This window comes from Myotis nattereri, assembly GCF_964212035.1.
Source record: "Myotis nattereri genome assembly, chromosome: Y".
Classification (NCBI taxonomy): Eukaryota; Metazoa; Chordata; class Mammalia; order Chiroptera; family Vespertilionidae; genus Myotis; species Myotis nattereri.
This window is the reverse complement of record NC_138094.1, coordinates 22031029-22047759: the sequence shown is the minus strand read 5'-3', so window position 1 is coordinate 22047759 and position 16731 is coordinate 22031029. Positions and strand designations below refer to the sequence as shown.

Genomic DNA, 16731 nt, shown 5'->3' with positions numbered 1-16731 from the left:
CTCTTAGGCTGTTTCCAAATCTTAGCTATGGTGAATTGTGCTGCTGTGAACATAGGGGTGCATATATCCTTTCTGATTGGTGTTTCTGGTTTCTTGGGATATATTCCTACTAGTGGGATCACTGGGTCAAATGGGAGTTCCATTTTTAGTTTTTTGAGGTGGCTACATACTGTTCTCCACAGTGGCTGCACCAGTCTGTATTCCCACCAGCAGTGCAGAAGGGTTCCTTTTTCTCCACATCCTCTCCAACACTTGTTTGTTGATTTTTTGATGATAGCCATTCTGACAGTTGTGAGATGATAATGCGTTGTCGTTTTGATTTGTATCTCTCCTATAATTAGTGACTTTGAGCATGTTTTCATATGTCTTTCGGCCTTCTGTATGTCCTCTTTCGAAAAGTGTCTATCTAGGTCCGTTGCCCATTTTTTTATTGGATTGTTTATCTTCCTTTTGTTAAGTTTCATGAGACCCCTGTAAATGTTGGAAATTAAACCCCTGTCGGTGGTATCATTGGCAAATATGTTCTCCCATACAGTGGGTCTTCTTGTTGTTTTGTTGATGGTTTCCGTTGCTGTGCAAAAGCTTTTTATTTTGATGTAGTCCCATTTGTTTATTTCCTCTTTAGTTTCCATTGCCCTAGGAGCATTATCAGAGAGGAAATTCCTTGGGCATATGTTTGCAATTTCGCTGCCTGTGGATTCCTCTAGTATTTTTATGGTTTCCCATCTTACATTGAAGTTTTTATCCATTTTGAGTTTAATTTTGTGTATGGTGTGAGTTGGTGGTCTAGTTTCATCTTTTTGCATGTATCTGTCTAATTTTCCCAACAGCATTTATTGAAGAGACTGTCTTGACTCCATTGTATGCTCTTGCCTCCTTTGTCGAATATTAATTGGGCATAGTGGTTTGTGTCGATTTCTGGGGTCTCTATTCTATTCCATTGACCTATATGTCTGTTCTTGTGCCAGTACCAAGCTGTTTTAAGAACAGGGGCTTTAGCTGAAACCGGTTTGGCTCAGTGGATAGAGCGGCGGCCTGCGGACTGAAGGGTCCCAGGTTCGATTCCGGTCAAGGGCATGTACCTGGGTTGCGGGCACATCCCCAGTGGGAAATGTGCAGGAGGCAGCTGATCGATGTTTCTCTCTCATGGATGTTTCTAACTCTCTATCTCTCTCCCTTCCTCTCTGTAAAAAATCAATAAAATATATTTAAAAAAAAAAAAAAAGAACAGTGGCTTTGTAATACAGTTTGATATCTGGTATTGAGATCCCACCTACTTTGTTCTCCTTTTTTTAAAAAATATATTTTATTGATTTTTTTACAGAGAGTAAGGGAGAGAGATAGAGAGTTAGAAACATCCATGAGAGAGAAACATCGATCAGCTGCCTCCTGCACATCTCCTACTGGGGATATGCCCGCAACCCAGGTCCATGCCCTTGACCGGAATCGAACTTGGGACCTTTCAGTCCGCAGGCCGACGCTCTGTCCACTGAGCCATACCGGTTTTGGCTACTTTGTTCTTCTTTATCGGGATTGCTGCAGCTATTCGGGATCTTTTTTTTTTTTTTTTATTCCAGATGAATTTTCGGAACGTTCGTTCTAGATTTGTGAAATATGCCATTGGTAATTTAATGGGGATTGCATTGAATATATAGATTTCTTTGGGTAGTATGGACATTTTGATGATGTTGATTCTACCAATCCATGAACACGGTATGTTCTTCCATCTGTTTCTGTCTTCCTCTACCTCTGTTTTCAGTGTCCTGTAGTTTTTTTGCATATAAGTCTTTTACCTCCTTAGTTAAGTTTATTCCTAGGAATTTTAATTTTTTTTGGTTCAATGGTAAATGGGATTGCTTTTGTAGTTTCACTCTCAGTAAGTTCACTTTTGGTGTAAAGAAATGCCATGGATTTCTTAGCATTAATTTTGTATCCTGCTACATTGCTGAATTCATTTATTAAGTCTAATAATTTTTTGATGGAGTCTTTTGGGTTCTGTATGTACAGTATCATGTCATCTGCAAATAAGGACAGTTTTACTTCTTCTTTTCCAATCTGGATGCCTCTTATTTCATCTTGTCTGATCGCAATGGCTAGTACTTCCAGTACTGTATTGAACTGGAGTGGTGAGAGGGGGCATCCCTGTCTTGTTCCTGATTTTAAGGGGAATGATTTTAGTTCTTGCCCATTGATTATGATGTTGGCTATTGGTTTGTCATATATGGCTTTTATTATGTTGAGGTATGATCCCTCAATTCCTATCTTGCTGAGAGTTTTTATCAAGAAAGAGTGTTGGATTTAGTCAAATGCTTTTTCCGCATCAATTGATATGATTATACGTTTTTTTTCTCTCAATTTGTTTACGTGATGTATCACATTTATTGATTTGCGGATATTGTACCATCCTTGCATCCCTGGGATAAATCCTACTTAGTCATGGTGTATGATCTTTTTGATGTACTGCTGGATCCGATTTGCTAGGATTTTGTTGAGGATCTTGGCATCTATGTTCATGAGGGATATTGGCCTATAATTCTCTTTCATTGTGTTGTCTTTATCTGGTTTTGGTGTTAGGGTGATGCTGGCTTCATAGAATGAGATGGGAAGTGTTCCTTCCTCTTGGATCTTTTGACATAGTCTGAGGAGGATAGGTTTTAGGTCTTCCTTGAATGCTTGGTAAAACTCCCCTGTGAAGCCGTCTGTCCCCGGGCTTTTGTTTGCTGGAAGCTTTTTGATTACTGCTTCGATTTCCTCCATAGTTATTGGCCTATTGAAATTTTTAGATTCTTCCTGATTAAGTTTTGGAATGTTGTATTTTTCTAGGATTATGTCCATTTCCTCCAGGTTGTCTAGTGTGTTGGAGTAGAGTTCATAGTATTTTCTGACAATCCTTTGTATTTCTATGGGGTCTGTTGTTATTTCTCCTATTTCATTCCTGATTTTGTTTACTTGGGTCCTCTCTCTTTGTTTCTTGGTGAGCCTGGCTAGAGGTGTATCAATCTTGTTTATCCTTTCAAAGAACCAGATCTTGGTTTTGTTGATCTTTTGTATTGTTTTTTTGGTCTCTGTGTTGTTTATCTCCGCTCTGATCTTTGTTATTTCCTTCCTTCTGCTTAGAGTGGGCTTTTTTGGTGCTCTCTTTCTAACTCTTTGCGTTGTAGAGTTAGGTCATTTATTCTCATTGTTTCTTGTTTCTTGCAGTAGGCTTGTAGAGCTGTGAACTTCCCTCTCAAGAGTGCTTTCACTGTGTCCCATAGGTTTTGGATTGTTGTGTTTTCATTTTTGTTTGTTGCCATGATGTTTTTTATTTCTTCTTTGATCTCTCTGGTAACCCAGTCGTTGCTTAATAGCATGCTATTTAGTCTCCATGTGTTTGATTTTCTTGGATTGTTTTTGTTGTAGTTGATTTCCAGTTTTATGCGTTTGTGGTCTGAGAAGATGCTGGATATGATTTCAATTTTCTTGAATTTGAAGAGACTTCATCTGTGACCCAGTACATGCTCTATCTTTGAAGATGACAAATGTGCAGTTGAGGAGAATGTATATTCTGTGGCTTTGGGGTGAAATGTTCTGAAGATGTCAATTAATTCCATCTGATCTAGTGAGTCATTTAGGATTGATGTTTCTTTGCTGAGTTTTTGTTTAGAGGATTTGTCCAGTGGCGATAATGGGGTGTTAAGGTCCCCTACTATGATTGTATTGCTGTCAATCTCTCCCTTGATCTCCTCCAGAAGTTTTCTTACGTATTTGGGTGTTCCTATATTGGATGCATATGTATTTACCAGAGTTATTTCTTCTTGTTGGACTCCTCCGTTTAGTATTATGAAGTGGCCTTCTTTATCTCTTTTTATGTCCTTCACTTTGAGATCTAATTTGTTAGATATAAGTATTGCTACCCCGGCTTTTTTTTTCACTTCCATTGGCCTAAAAAACCTTTTTCCATTACTTCACCATCAGTCTGTGGGCGTCTTTTTTTCTGAGGTGGGTTTCCTGTAGACAGCAGATATATGGGTCATGTTTTCTTATCCACTCATTTACCCTATGCATTTTTACTGGGGCATTTAATCCATTTACATTTAACGTTATTATTTATAGAAACTTGTTAGTCACCATTTTTGATCTTTACCGCTGCATTCCTTCTTTGTTTCCTATTTTTTCTTTTTTCAGCAGACCCTTTAGCATTTCTTGCATTGCTGGTTCGGTTGTAATAAACTCCCGTAGACCGTTTTTGTCTGTGAAGCTCCTGATTTGACCCTCAATTTTGATTGATAGCCTCGCTGGGTACAGTATTCTTGGATTCAGACCCTTCCTTTGCATGACTTTGTATATATCATTCCATTCCTTTCTTGCCTGATGTGTTTCTGTTGAGAAATCGGTCTCTAGTCTGATGGAGGATCCTTTGTAGGTAACTTTCTGTCTCTCTCTGGCTGCTTTTAATATTCTTGCTTTGTCGTTGGTGTTTGCCAATTTAATTATTATGTGCCTTGGTGTCGGTCTTTTTGGGTTCATTTTGTTTGGGACTCTGTGAGCTTCTTGGATTTGTGTGAGTTTTTTCCTTCCCTATCTCAGGGAAATTTTCCCTTATTATTTTTTCAAACAGGTTTTCTATTCCTTGCTCAGTTTTCTCTCCTTCTGGGACCCATGTTATTCGGATGTTGTTTCGTTTAGTGTTGTCCCAGAGTTCTCTTAGGCTCTCCTCATGCTTTTTAATTATTTTTTCTAGAAGCTGTTCTGTTTGGGTATTTTTTCCTACCTTGTCTTCTAGCTCACTGATGTGGTCCTCTGCTTCTTCTAGTCTACTGTTGATGCTTTCTATTGAGTTCTTTATAGCAGTGATGTCATTTTTCATTTCTTCTTGGTTTTTCTTCATTTCCTCTTGGTTCCTACACATATTGGTGAATTTGTCTTCCATTCTTTTCATCCACCTTATGGCCATTTCTCTGAATTCTTTCTTTGACAGGTTGCTTGCCTCCATTGCCTCCATTTCGTTTACTTCCTTTTCTGATGATGCCTGTTTTTCTTTCATATGTGGGTTGGTTCTTTTTTCACCATGATCTCTCTTCTCCAGGTGTTTGGTTATGTAGTTCTCTTTCTGATGCGTTGATTTAAAGGCACAAAATACAACACAAAAAGGCACAACATACAAGGCACTGAAAACAAATGTATTTACGATATTAATAACCCCAAATAAAGGTGACCACTGAGTGAAGAGAATTAGGGGATAAAGAAGAAAAAAGAGAAAAAGATTAAAGAGAAAAAGAAAAAAAAAAAAGGAATGCCGAAATGAGATTGGGAAAAGGGAGAGAAGAAAGAAGAAAAAAAAGTGAGAGAATGAATTAGAGGTGGGGAAGAGGCTATTTGTATTGGGAGAAAACTCTAATAGAACCACAAATAATCCCAATGAATTCCAGCAGCAGATCCCTGGAGATTAATGCAAACTACAATCAACCACTAATATCAAGCGAGGCAAGGGAAAACAGAAGCACAAAAATAACCAGAGAAAGAAAAAGCAAAACAGAAAAATAAAAATGTAAAACAAAACAATCTCCCAAACAAGCATAAAAAAAAAATATATACTCAAAATCAAGCAAACACTAGCAAAACGACAGAGAAAAAAAATTGGATAGTGAAGAACGATAAGAGAGAGGTGTATATGGATTTAGAGCAAGGGATTGGAAATTAGGTATATCAGTAGGGTGAAATTTAGACAGTGGGTAAAAAGAATGAATAGGGAAAATCTAAAGCAGGAATAGGGTAAGAGAAACAGGACAACAGAAGGGGAAAAGTGAGGAAGAGTTATGGCTTAAGGGTAAAGGTGAGATAGAGAGAAATGATGCTAAAGGAACGATGAAAATAGAGTGTAGAACACTAATTCCAAAATAAAATAATGAAAAAAAAATAAAATGACACTTGAAAAAATGGTAAAATGATAGCAATAATACTGGTTAAAAAATGTAATTACAAAGGTAAAATCAGGTGATGAAAAAAAAATAATAATAGGTTCTTTATTAAATGGTGAAAAAAGAATTAAAAAGAAAAAAAGTTAAAAATGTACAGTAGTGAAGGTGCTTCAGATCTTCTACTCTTCTTTTTGTCACGCCTTAGTCCTGCCAGGCATTTAGGAGAGTGTTGAATTTCCCTGCGATACACTGTTCCTCTGTGCTGTAAACCACAGTCCTGATTTTAAGGCAGGTTGTATTTGTTTACCAGACTGCCTTTATTTGTATTTACAGAAGAGACAGTTCGTGGCTCTGCCTCTGGGTGGCAGTGTGTCTGGATTGACCTCCGAGGCTATAAGTCCTCTCTATCCAGTAGTTAGGGTTTATTTTCTCTATGTTACTTGAAACTGGTTTGGGAAAGTCCACTGCCCAGAGCTGGTTCTTTAATCATTACTCCCCGCTCTGTTTCCCAGGCTCCCCAAAATGTCTTTCCCCTACAGGCTCTGTGAATGACCCCACCTGGGGAATCCCATCCACTGGGTTTAATAATCAAACACACGGATCTAAGGGGAACTGTAACAACAAGAGCCTGAGAAGTTGTGTGAATTTGCAAGCCTCCACCTTCCAGGTCTGCGCACAGTCTCCACACACCCACTCGCCCCTGGCACCAAGCACCCGGCAGACTGGGAGAATCCGAGGCTGCTTTTTTGCATCCAGTCTAGCTATGTGCTTATTTTTATCGTTCCCTTCTGCCAGCTGCCCTGTGGGGCCCCTTCGCCACTTGAGGGTCACGCTGGTCCCAAGGGCCACGGACTCTGTGGGGCGCAGATTTCGCCCCTCGCGGTTCTCTCTCCAACCTGAATTGCAAACCGCACCTTTAGGGGAAGTCTAACCTTTCTGTGAGAAGAAGCAGTGCTCGTCTGAGTTCACGCAGTCACGCTGCTTGAGATCCCTTGTTTCCAGGTTAGTAGCTGATCTCTGGTTGTCTGTAACAGCCACTCAAGATGGCACAGTCTCCGCTGCTGAGCCGGCACACAGGGAGATGTTTCAGCCGCAGTCTCCAACCGTCCTTTTTTTTTCTGGGAGTTCTCTGTCTTTCCCAGCTGCAGACTGTCTCTCAGCTGAATATCCTCTGCCTATTCGGGCTGTATGTTACCCGTTTCAGCTGCTCACCCTTATCTGCTCCAGGACAAGGCACAGGACACGTCCATTTATACCTCCGCCATTTTTCTCCCCTTATATCTTTTTCTTCTAACCCTCCCACTCCTGTCCCCTAATGAACATGGCGATCAAGTGCGTCCGTTTGCCGAATGCACCCGAACGCACAGGAAGCTTACCCGAGGCACATGTTGACAATAATGAGGCCGTTTCCAGAATTGGGCGTTTTGTCACTCGAGTAAAAATAAAGTGTCTTGAGTAAAGATTAATCTCTTTATAGTGCAATTCTTAACCTTTTTATATTAATGCCAATATTGGAACAGTGTATCTTGGATGTTTTCACAATGTATCTTTGCTACGCAACACTGATGTACATGCTTACATCTGGTTTTAGAATTGTGTAATTGATCATGAGTAACATGAGTAATAATATTACTCGAGTGATGCCCAGCTCTGGCCATTGCGAGAGACAAATATATGAATACGCAATTTTTTGTCTCTGTCGATGCGTGTCACCCAAAATGGTACGCGTGTCATAGGTTCGCCATCACTGGCCTAGAGGACTAGTAGGGACTGCGGTCAAGAATACACCTGGAAGAATCAGCTTTGAAAAGGATACTAAGACTTCTTTTTTCGAGATTACTGGAAGGAAGAGTGGAAGTGAATGTCTGAGTCAGGGGCATGAGACAACCTCACTAAAATTGCAGCAGATGTGAGAATTAAGTGATAAGTGACCTTTGAGGAGAGGACCAGATGTAAGGAATGGCCACTGGGTGGCGGGGGGTTGCAGAAGGAGCAGAGCAGCTCTCTGAAGCTGACAGGATTCTCGAGCTGTTTTGAGGGTACTGCTGAAGTGGGCAACCTGGAATTGAAGTAGACCAGACCAAGTGCATGTAGGTCAAGAATTTCAAACACTAACACGAACCAAGTTTATGTGGGCTGCAAAACAAAAGCTTCAATTTTCATAGAAAGGTTTATTTCGATAAAGACATGTTGAATACAAAGGGCTGAAATAAATGAGTAATCGTTAACAAAAAATAATAGAACGTTTTAATAAAAATCAGTATTTTGCATTGAACATTAACTTCCCAGACACTGAATAACTGGACAGATTAATAAGCACAATGCAAATAAACCTACTTTTCTCATTCTCCAAAAGCAAAGTATTTCCTGTTGCACATACCAAACAAGTCAGTACAAGACTAATGATGTGGCCAACGGGTGCTAAAATATTGTCTGCTAGTATTAATGGAGAGAAATGGCACGCCTGCGCATAAGGCACATAAGGGAAATGAATGCAACACAATTATAATCAGTCATTAGCAAATGTAGTTAGTAATTAATAATTATGTAAAACAGGTTATTGTAAAAATCAGGTTACGAAATTTTTATTAAAACGCTACATACTGTTATATTCGCTGAGCCACAAAAATATTCATTGTGGGCCACGTGCGGTTTGACATGCTTGTTGTAGGTGATTGTTCTGTTGCAGCTCTTGGGAGGATTTGGAAGGTCAATGAGGGCAGAAAAATGGTCGTAGTTGAGGAGTGTAGCTTTATAGAGCTGAATTTATTTCATTTGAGAAAGGCAGCCTGTTTAGTTGAAGACATTGGGGTTCAGCATGATGGTGAGCGGAACCAGAGCAGAGTGTGGATGACTAATAATCCAGGAGAGAAGGGAGAGCTACGTGGCAGTCTCAGACATCAAGGAGTAAGTCTGGGGATACAGACAGATGGAAGAATAAGGGTGGACCAACAGGACAGAGTTGCAGGTTGGGGTTCTAGGTGAAGTTGGAAACCAAATGCAATGTGCTTCCATCTGAGCAAAGGCAAAGGTCCCTGCAGTAGAAGGGTCTGGGGCTTATAAGTGTCATCCAGTGGCCATTTGATCTTGTCACCCAGAAAATGACTGGACAGGACATGAAGAGGTTGAGGAATGGTGGGGAGTGCATGCCAGCAAAAGAGATTGGATTGTTTCTTTTGGAAAAACAGTTCCTTTCCCAAGGGTTGTCAGACCTAACTAGGTTGGGGTCATGGTTTCCTCAGCCAGGACTACTGATACCAGGAGATGGTTGAAGTTAAAAGGCTTCCTCCCAGTGTCAACCTTTCTTGGAGCTTCTCAGTAAAACCCAGTTATTAATGGTGACCACACCCCCTCTCCAATTTTTTCTGGCGTTTCTGGGAATTGGGTTAATTTTAGCTATAAAAATAAATGGAAGCACTGGTCTTTGAGATGATGGGTTGTGTTCAGACTAACACTTTGAACCTTAAAATGAGTGACTGACTAGATCAGATCAACCAGTTGACAGCCTGTCTCCATTCAGTCAGATTCTCTGAAGGCACTGGAGAAGCTTGGCATCCTCATAAAAGGCACCATACTTTTACTCTGCCACCCGACTGTTCACCCCCTTCTCTCCCTGATAAAACTGTCCTGTCCTTCAAACTTTAGCTTCAATGATGCTTCCTGGTGACGCCTTCCCTGAATCCCATTGATAGACTCATTTAGGCATCATTCCTGCCGTGGAGACTGGACTCTGGTTGTGAAATTATCACATTGTAGTATTATTTCTCTCTCCCTCAGTAAATTGTGAATTTTTTAAAGGATGGGGACTGTAGCTGTTCATCTTTTCATATCCAGCTCACTGTGCTTTTTGACATGATATTCAGTAAATCCTTGCTCAGTGAACACACAAATGTAAGTGTGATATATTTTTCACAGTTTCATTCCAGCTTGTTCATTCTGAGTCAGAACCGCCCATGAATTGAAACTTTCAGACGACTATTGAACCATGGGAATTCTACTTTGTTAAGTTCCCCCATTTTGTTTTTTGTGTTTTTTTTTTCTGGAGAACTTACAAAAATGTTAAGGAAGTGTCAGGATATTCTGCACAAGGGATATTAGGGTAATATAGCGTAACAGTCATTGGGCTAGGGAAGCCATGGGCAAACTACGGCCCGCGGGCCGGATCCGGCCCGTTTGAAATGAATAAAACTAAAAGAAAAAAAGACCGTACGCTTTTATGTAATAATGTTTACTTTGAATTTATATTAGTTCACACACACACTCCATCCATGCTTTTGTTCCGACCCTCCGGACCAGTTTAAGAACCCATTGTGGCCCTCGCGTCCAAAAGTTTGCCCACCCCTGGACTAGGAGGTAAGTTCTTGTGTAACTAGAATAGGCAAAATGCATACCTTGAGATGGAATGTTTTAAAAGTGAAATTGTTCCTCTAAATGTCTGTACTTTGTTCTCTGGAATGTAGGAAGCAGTCCATTAGTTCAAACCTGTCTTATTTTCCTCAGCTTGCTTGCTACAATTAATGCTTTCCTCTACAGATGGAAACAAAAGAACTTTATGCTCAAATACAGCTTCTACTGAAAGATACCGATTTCCTAAGAGGCAGAGAAGCAGAACTGAAGCAAAGAATTGAAGCTTTTGATTTGTAAGTAATGTTTTCATTTTGACTATTCAGAGACTGTGAGTTTAAAACAAATACTACTAATTATTCTAATGCTAATTGCCAAGTAGAGTTCTTGCTTATAAAGGTACATTCGGCTAGTTTTAAAAGGCATAAGTTGAGAGAAACAAAGACTAGGATTTTGCTTTTGAAATATTAGTTATTGGGATGAAAAGCAGTGAGACACCATCATCAGGCTACAGTAAAACCAGACCAGTACTTTGAAGAAGCTAACAACTGTTAACAAATTATGTTCAGTCACACACTTATGTTTAGTCATTGAGATCTAACGGTTCCATGTGCATGTAGTAACTCAATGCAGTGGCTCTGACTTGATTTGTACTGGGTGATGGATGTGTGTGTACTAAGTACTCACCACTATTTCATTCTTCACATTGTACCTGCCATTAATGGCAAGCTCACCAGTCTAGTTTATGAAACAGGTTTCATTTCCATTAGGTTCTACTATTAGTTGACTCTTACTTCCTTAGTGGATTTGTCCTGGTCTTCATTAATGTGGTTAGATCATTTATATAGGCTTTAATTCATTTTATTTTTCATCTCTGCTACATTACTCTGTTCTAAGCAGTACTGAAGTGGTAAATTGATCATGACAGAAAAGGAAAGTGACAAATAAGCCATCGATTTTCAACTGGTGTGCTGCAAGAATATATAAAACATGACATACCTGACTGTAGTCAAGGGCATTAACCTCTTTTTCCTTAGATTTTCAAATAAAAAAAAAAAGACAACAGTCAACACAAAATAGCGGTTCATTGTGAACGATTCAAAAATATACCTGTTGTGTTTTTTATAAATGGGCAAATATATTTTTGGCATGCTGCAGAATTTTAGTAGTTTATGTGTGTCAGAGATAAATAAGGTTGAAAATCGCTGATATCTTACGTAATAAAAGCCTAATATGCAAATTATTCCCTCTACTGGAGTTCCACTGTGAGTTTGACCACTGGATCAGTCGATCAGTCACTATGACGTGCACTGACCACCAGGGGGCAGATGCTCGGACCAGTAGGTTAGCTTGCTGTGGGCACTGGTGGGCTGGACTGGAAAGTGAGATGTGAGGTGAGAGCTGTCAGGAAGTTCCTGGGGTTTGTCTTGAGCCCTGGGCAGAGGCAGGTGGGGGCGGGAGCCAGCAGGGACCGGGTGGCTGGGGAGGCTTCTATGCTGAGAGCCTGGACTATGCAGCCCTCCGCAGCCTGTGGCCTTCTCAGTGCTCAATTTATAATCTTCAGAGCTGCTTATGTTTATTTAAGTTTCACTAACTACTCCAGGAGAGTGGGTAACACCATTATAGGGGGCAGGCCAGGCATAGCTGCCCAAAGCCAACGTGCAGCCTCAGGCTCCTGGAACGCAGCTGAGAGGGGGGTGGGGCTGAGTCAAAGAAACTGAGTCCAAAACTTGAGGCGGAGGCAGCAAGAGGTGGAGGATGATAGCTGTGCAGGGGCCTAGAAAAGCTGCTGTGTGGGGATAGCCCAGGAACCCAGTGCCTCTCCCACGGGACAAGGTCTACATCCCTCCCTCCTCCTCCCGGTGACCTGTCACCCCAGCTCTTCTCCAAAGGTTGGACTTGGCCCACAGAGCTCTCCACCACTGCACACCCTGTACTGCCTTGTCTGCCCCACCCCACTCTGCACAGCCCACTCCATTCCCACACAGCCTTTGGAGAGCTCTGCCCCCAGAGGAGAAAGTGGGAGGCTGCGGACAGGAGGTCACATGAGGAGGGGGCAGAGCAGGGCCCACCAAGTTAGATGGAGGGGAAGGAGGGAGAAACCCCACAGGACTGGGGGCAAAGACAGTCGGGGAAGGAGGTCCATGTGGAAGCTTTGCCCTTGGTTGAAGTAGAAATCCTGACCCCATTTTACAGACCGCAGCAGAGTGTGTGTGTGGGGAGGGTCAAAGACAAAAGAGGGTTTGAGGGGACTGGATGGAGAGCAGCAACGTTTGATTAATGGCCTACTTACTATTTTTATTGATTTCAGAGAGGAAGGCAGAGTGAGAGAGAGAGAGAGAAACATCAATGATGAGAGAGAATCCATGGCCTCCTGCATGTGCTCCATACTGGGGATTAAGCCCGCAATCCAGGAATGTGTCTTTGACCGGAACCAAACCTAGGTCCCTTTAGTTCGCAGGCTGCGGCTGTACCTACTCTACCAAACCATCTGGGGCGACCCATGGCCTATTTAAAAACCACTGCAGTAGGCTGAGCAGGGGTCTTACCATGATGGTGTTACCTGATAATGAGGGTGTCTGTCTTTATGTTGGAGTAATTGGAACTGCAACGAAGTAAAGACACAGCAATGGAGCCTACAAAGGGTTTCCACGCACACAATGCAATTTACTTCATGTGGCAGCTGAATTTGGTGAGCAGAGCCTTAGAAGAACATGCGGTCTCCAAGACCAGGGGCAGGGGAAAGTTCATGCTGAACATTCTGTGCTGTGAGTTACAACCTATATATATAAAGGCATGATATGCTAAGTGTCTGACCGAGTGGTCAACTGACTGGTCGCTACGACTTGCACTGACCACCCGGGGGCAGATGTTCCAACCAGTAAGTTGCTTGCTGCTGGGGTGGGGCCCATCAGGACCAGGCAAGACAGGACCAGACTTGCCCTGGAGCCCTCCTGTGATCCCACCCCAGCCCCAATTGGGACTGGGTGAGAAGATCAGGACTGTGTGAGACCACCGTGATCAGCCAGGTGGAGGGACCCCTGCCATTCATGAATTTGTGCACCAGGCATCTAGTAAGCTAATAAGTATTGTTTACTGCTCCTTTGCTTTACATGTTAGTCAGCAGAGGGTGCTAACACATAGAGCTTTTATCCTTTGCTTGGAATGGTCAGCATTCCCTAGCACTTACCTGGCTCGATCAAAGGGAAGACCATTCCATTCTTCAGTATTTGGAAGTTCTGATTGACCTATCTATCTTTTTCTATTGTTCAGCACTCCTCAGTATTCAATCACTAGATTATTAAATATCAGAAACAAATCTTTTGTCTTTCATACCTATGGGCTGATCAGTTAAACCTCACAGAAATAATCTTACTGAAGAAATAAGTACTAAAGCAAAAGTACACTAACTTAAGTTTGGTATGTAGCTTTTCTCTGAATTTATTATGGCCATTTATTACCTGCAATCATTTTTTAAGTGTTCATCATCTTCTATGAAAAGCACTTTGGTCTTGAAACTTGCACACTCCCTGCAGCCTGGTGCACCATGCTGCTCCATCTGCTACTTCAGATCCCACATAACTTGGTCAGTTCATAAAATAGATGGAGAACTCCAGCTCTTTCCAGTTACTTCCCAGCAGTGACAGTCACATAACAGTTTTAGCTTGTGGAGCTAAAATTATGTTATTTTTTTCTCCTAAAGTCTTTACTTCAGCAATTACAGTTTTATTTTTTTTGCTTTTTATATTTTTGCTAATATCAGAGGCTACAGAAGAAAATCATAAAAGTGTGGCTGATGCACTTAGGAGACAGGATCCTGAATATAAAGAGCATGGAGGAGACCTGTGACCAAAAGCTCAAGAATGAAATTCTAAAGAAATTGTTTGGTGTTCTTAAACAAGTAATAGATTTGGAATAAGTTGATGGAAACACAGCAATACTAGTGAAGTAGATAAGACTTAACATTTTATGGTGATAGTGTTTAAAAAAATACGTGTTTTTTATTGACAGTCAAGCCTTTCCCATGAATATTTAAGATAATTTTACAGAGTTACAGTATAGGGAATAGCATCCTCTGCTCTTTCTTACTCATAGCTTTTCTAACATGTATTGAGGGTCTGTGATTTGCTTTCATTTTATGGCACATTGTGAGTTGCTCAGCTCACATTGTAGATAAACTATAAAAGTGGTTGATCTAAGGCAGTTGTTCTCAACCTTCTGACCTTTTAAATACGGTTTCCCATGTTGTGACCCAACCATAAAATTATGTTCGTTGCTACTGCATAACTGTAATGTTGCTACTGTTATGAATCGTAATGTAAATAGCTGTTATGCAGGATGGTCTTAGGCGACCCCTGTGAAAGGGTCGTTCAACCACCAAAGGGGTCGCGACCCACAGGTTGATCAACTTTTTAAAAATTGACTTTTTTAAAAAAAAATAATAATAATTTTAGGGAGGAAAGGAGAGAGACAGATAAAAATCAGCATGAGAGAGAAATATTGATCTGTTGCCTCCTGTATGTGCCCTGATCAGGAATTGATCCCATGACCTTCCAATGCACTGGACAGTGCTTCAACCATCTGAATCAGGCTGACCAGGGCTGGAATTATAATGCCTTTTAGTTCTCTTTTCCTCTCCCGCCTCATACTTGCCACTACGATGGAGGTATCTATCAATTTATAAATTATTCTGCCTAGTGGTTTTAGTGCTTATCAGGTAACATGTGCCCTGTATTCCTTCAAGATTCTGCAAAGCCAGAATCAAAAGAAATAAATGGAAATTAACAATGGAGCAAAAAAATTATACAGGAAAAGGAAAATATGATAACTATGGTTACTATGACTTCCCTATAATCTGAGTTTTAATGTGTTGCAGTGATTAACTACTCAGTGCAGACATCAAGCCCATATGGTAACTTTTCTCTACAGTGCTCAGTGTAGTGTCTAGCACACAGGTGTTCATATAATATTCATTGAGTAAATGAATTTGTGGTGAAGAGATGACTCAACTAACTTTTGGTATGTCTTAATAAGTGGTCTCTTTTTACTGCCTTGCCCGTAATTTGTCATGAGATTACATTACATAGTACTTACATTACATAGTACTGAGCTTATTCTTTAAAAGAATTCTAATTAAAATATAGTACCTTTCCATGTATAGATTTTGAAATGATGACATACATATAGTATGTCAGCTTCTCGAGTGTAATAGCAAGTGCTGACATGTCTGTAGTTGTTAAACCCTTAGGAATAAATGAATGAGTAAATGTGTATGTTAATTTTCCCACTGCTTCGCAGATCATGTACTGTTTGATGTTGTCTGGTTTGGGTATCCTCTATGACTTGAGCAAGGGTGGGAATTCACAGGATACTCACCATCTCTCTCAACTGAAACGTCTGCTAGTGGCAGTTGGTGGAGATAAGTAAAACTTGAAAGTGTGCTTTTGGTATTGCTAACCCAGATATGAGGGTGGTCGAAGTTGGCCCCGAACCCTATGCCCAGCCCTTGAGGGCAAAAGTTCTTTGGGGTGGGGATGGGGTGCAAGGCAAGGCAGGTGGATGTGACTGACTTCTTGTTCTTGGGATTTAGAGTCAGTTGTACCAGTGTAAATTGAACTTAATTTACTTTTGTGTGCCAATCCAGACCACCATGGAATAATTGTTCTCAATAACCTCACAATAACGAGTTTTGGGGACCAAATTAAAGGATTGTAGCAGGTTTTATATTCAGAATTTGCATCTCTGGGCTTTGGTACTGATAGTCCTTGAAGTTATGCATGGCCATGTTCATGCCCTTAGGTGCCCGGGTGCCACAGAAACCCATACATTGATAGGAATCCGTTCAGGAAAGTGACAAGAAAATCATTTTGGTCATTCTAATTCTCAGGTATCAACTTGAGCTAAAGGATGACTACATCAATAGATCTAACAGACTGGGTGAAGAGGACAGGAAGAATAAAGGTGATTCTTGTGGAGAAGAAAGCTGCATTTGTAAATTTCTGGTATAGGTTATTAGCTTCCTAAATTGGGCCTGTTCTAAATTTATATGTGTGTGTGTAGCTTACATTTTACTCTTACTACAAAATTAATCATTATTTTGTTCTTTTAATTTTACGTATCAAAAATGACCTTAACCTGAGAGAGGTAGGGTATTCAGGAGGTTTTTCTTCCCCCATCTACTTTCCTCCCTCCCCTTTGACCACCACTTGCTTGTTATCTATATTTATGGGCCTGTCTGTTTTGTTTTGTTTATTTTTATTTCTTAAGATTCCACATGTAAGTTAAATCATAAGGTATTTGTTTTTCTCTGTAACTTATTTCATCATAATATCCTTTAGATTCATCCATGTTGTCACAGGTGGCAAGATTTTATTCATTTCAGTGGCTGAGTAATATATCACATCTTCTGTATCCACACATTCATTTATTGATGGTAGTCTAGGTTGCTTCCAAATCTTGTCTGTTACTAGTAATGGTGCAGTGAACA

General features: G+C 40.7%; 1 protein-coding gene across 1 annotated transcript in view; it reads left to right on the top strand.

The window, feature by feature from the left end:
* Positions 1-16731, top strand: part of LOC308512376 (centriole and centriolar satellite protein OFD1-like) — a gene marked incomplete at both ends in the record, with an annotated part of 63079 nt that overhangs the window by 16996 nt on the left and 29352 nt on the right. The window contains 4 exon segments of the mRNA XM_081082144.1: positions 10434-10532; positions 14031-14060; positions 14062-14126; positions 16132-16205. Of these exon segments, the coding sequence (XP_080938270.1) occupies positions 10434-10532; positions 14031-14060; positions 14062-14126; positions 16132-16205 (268 nt within the window).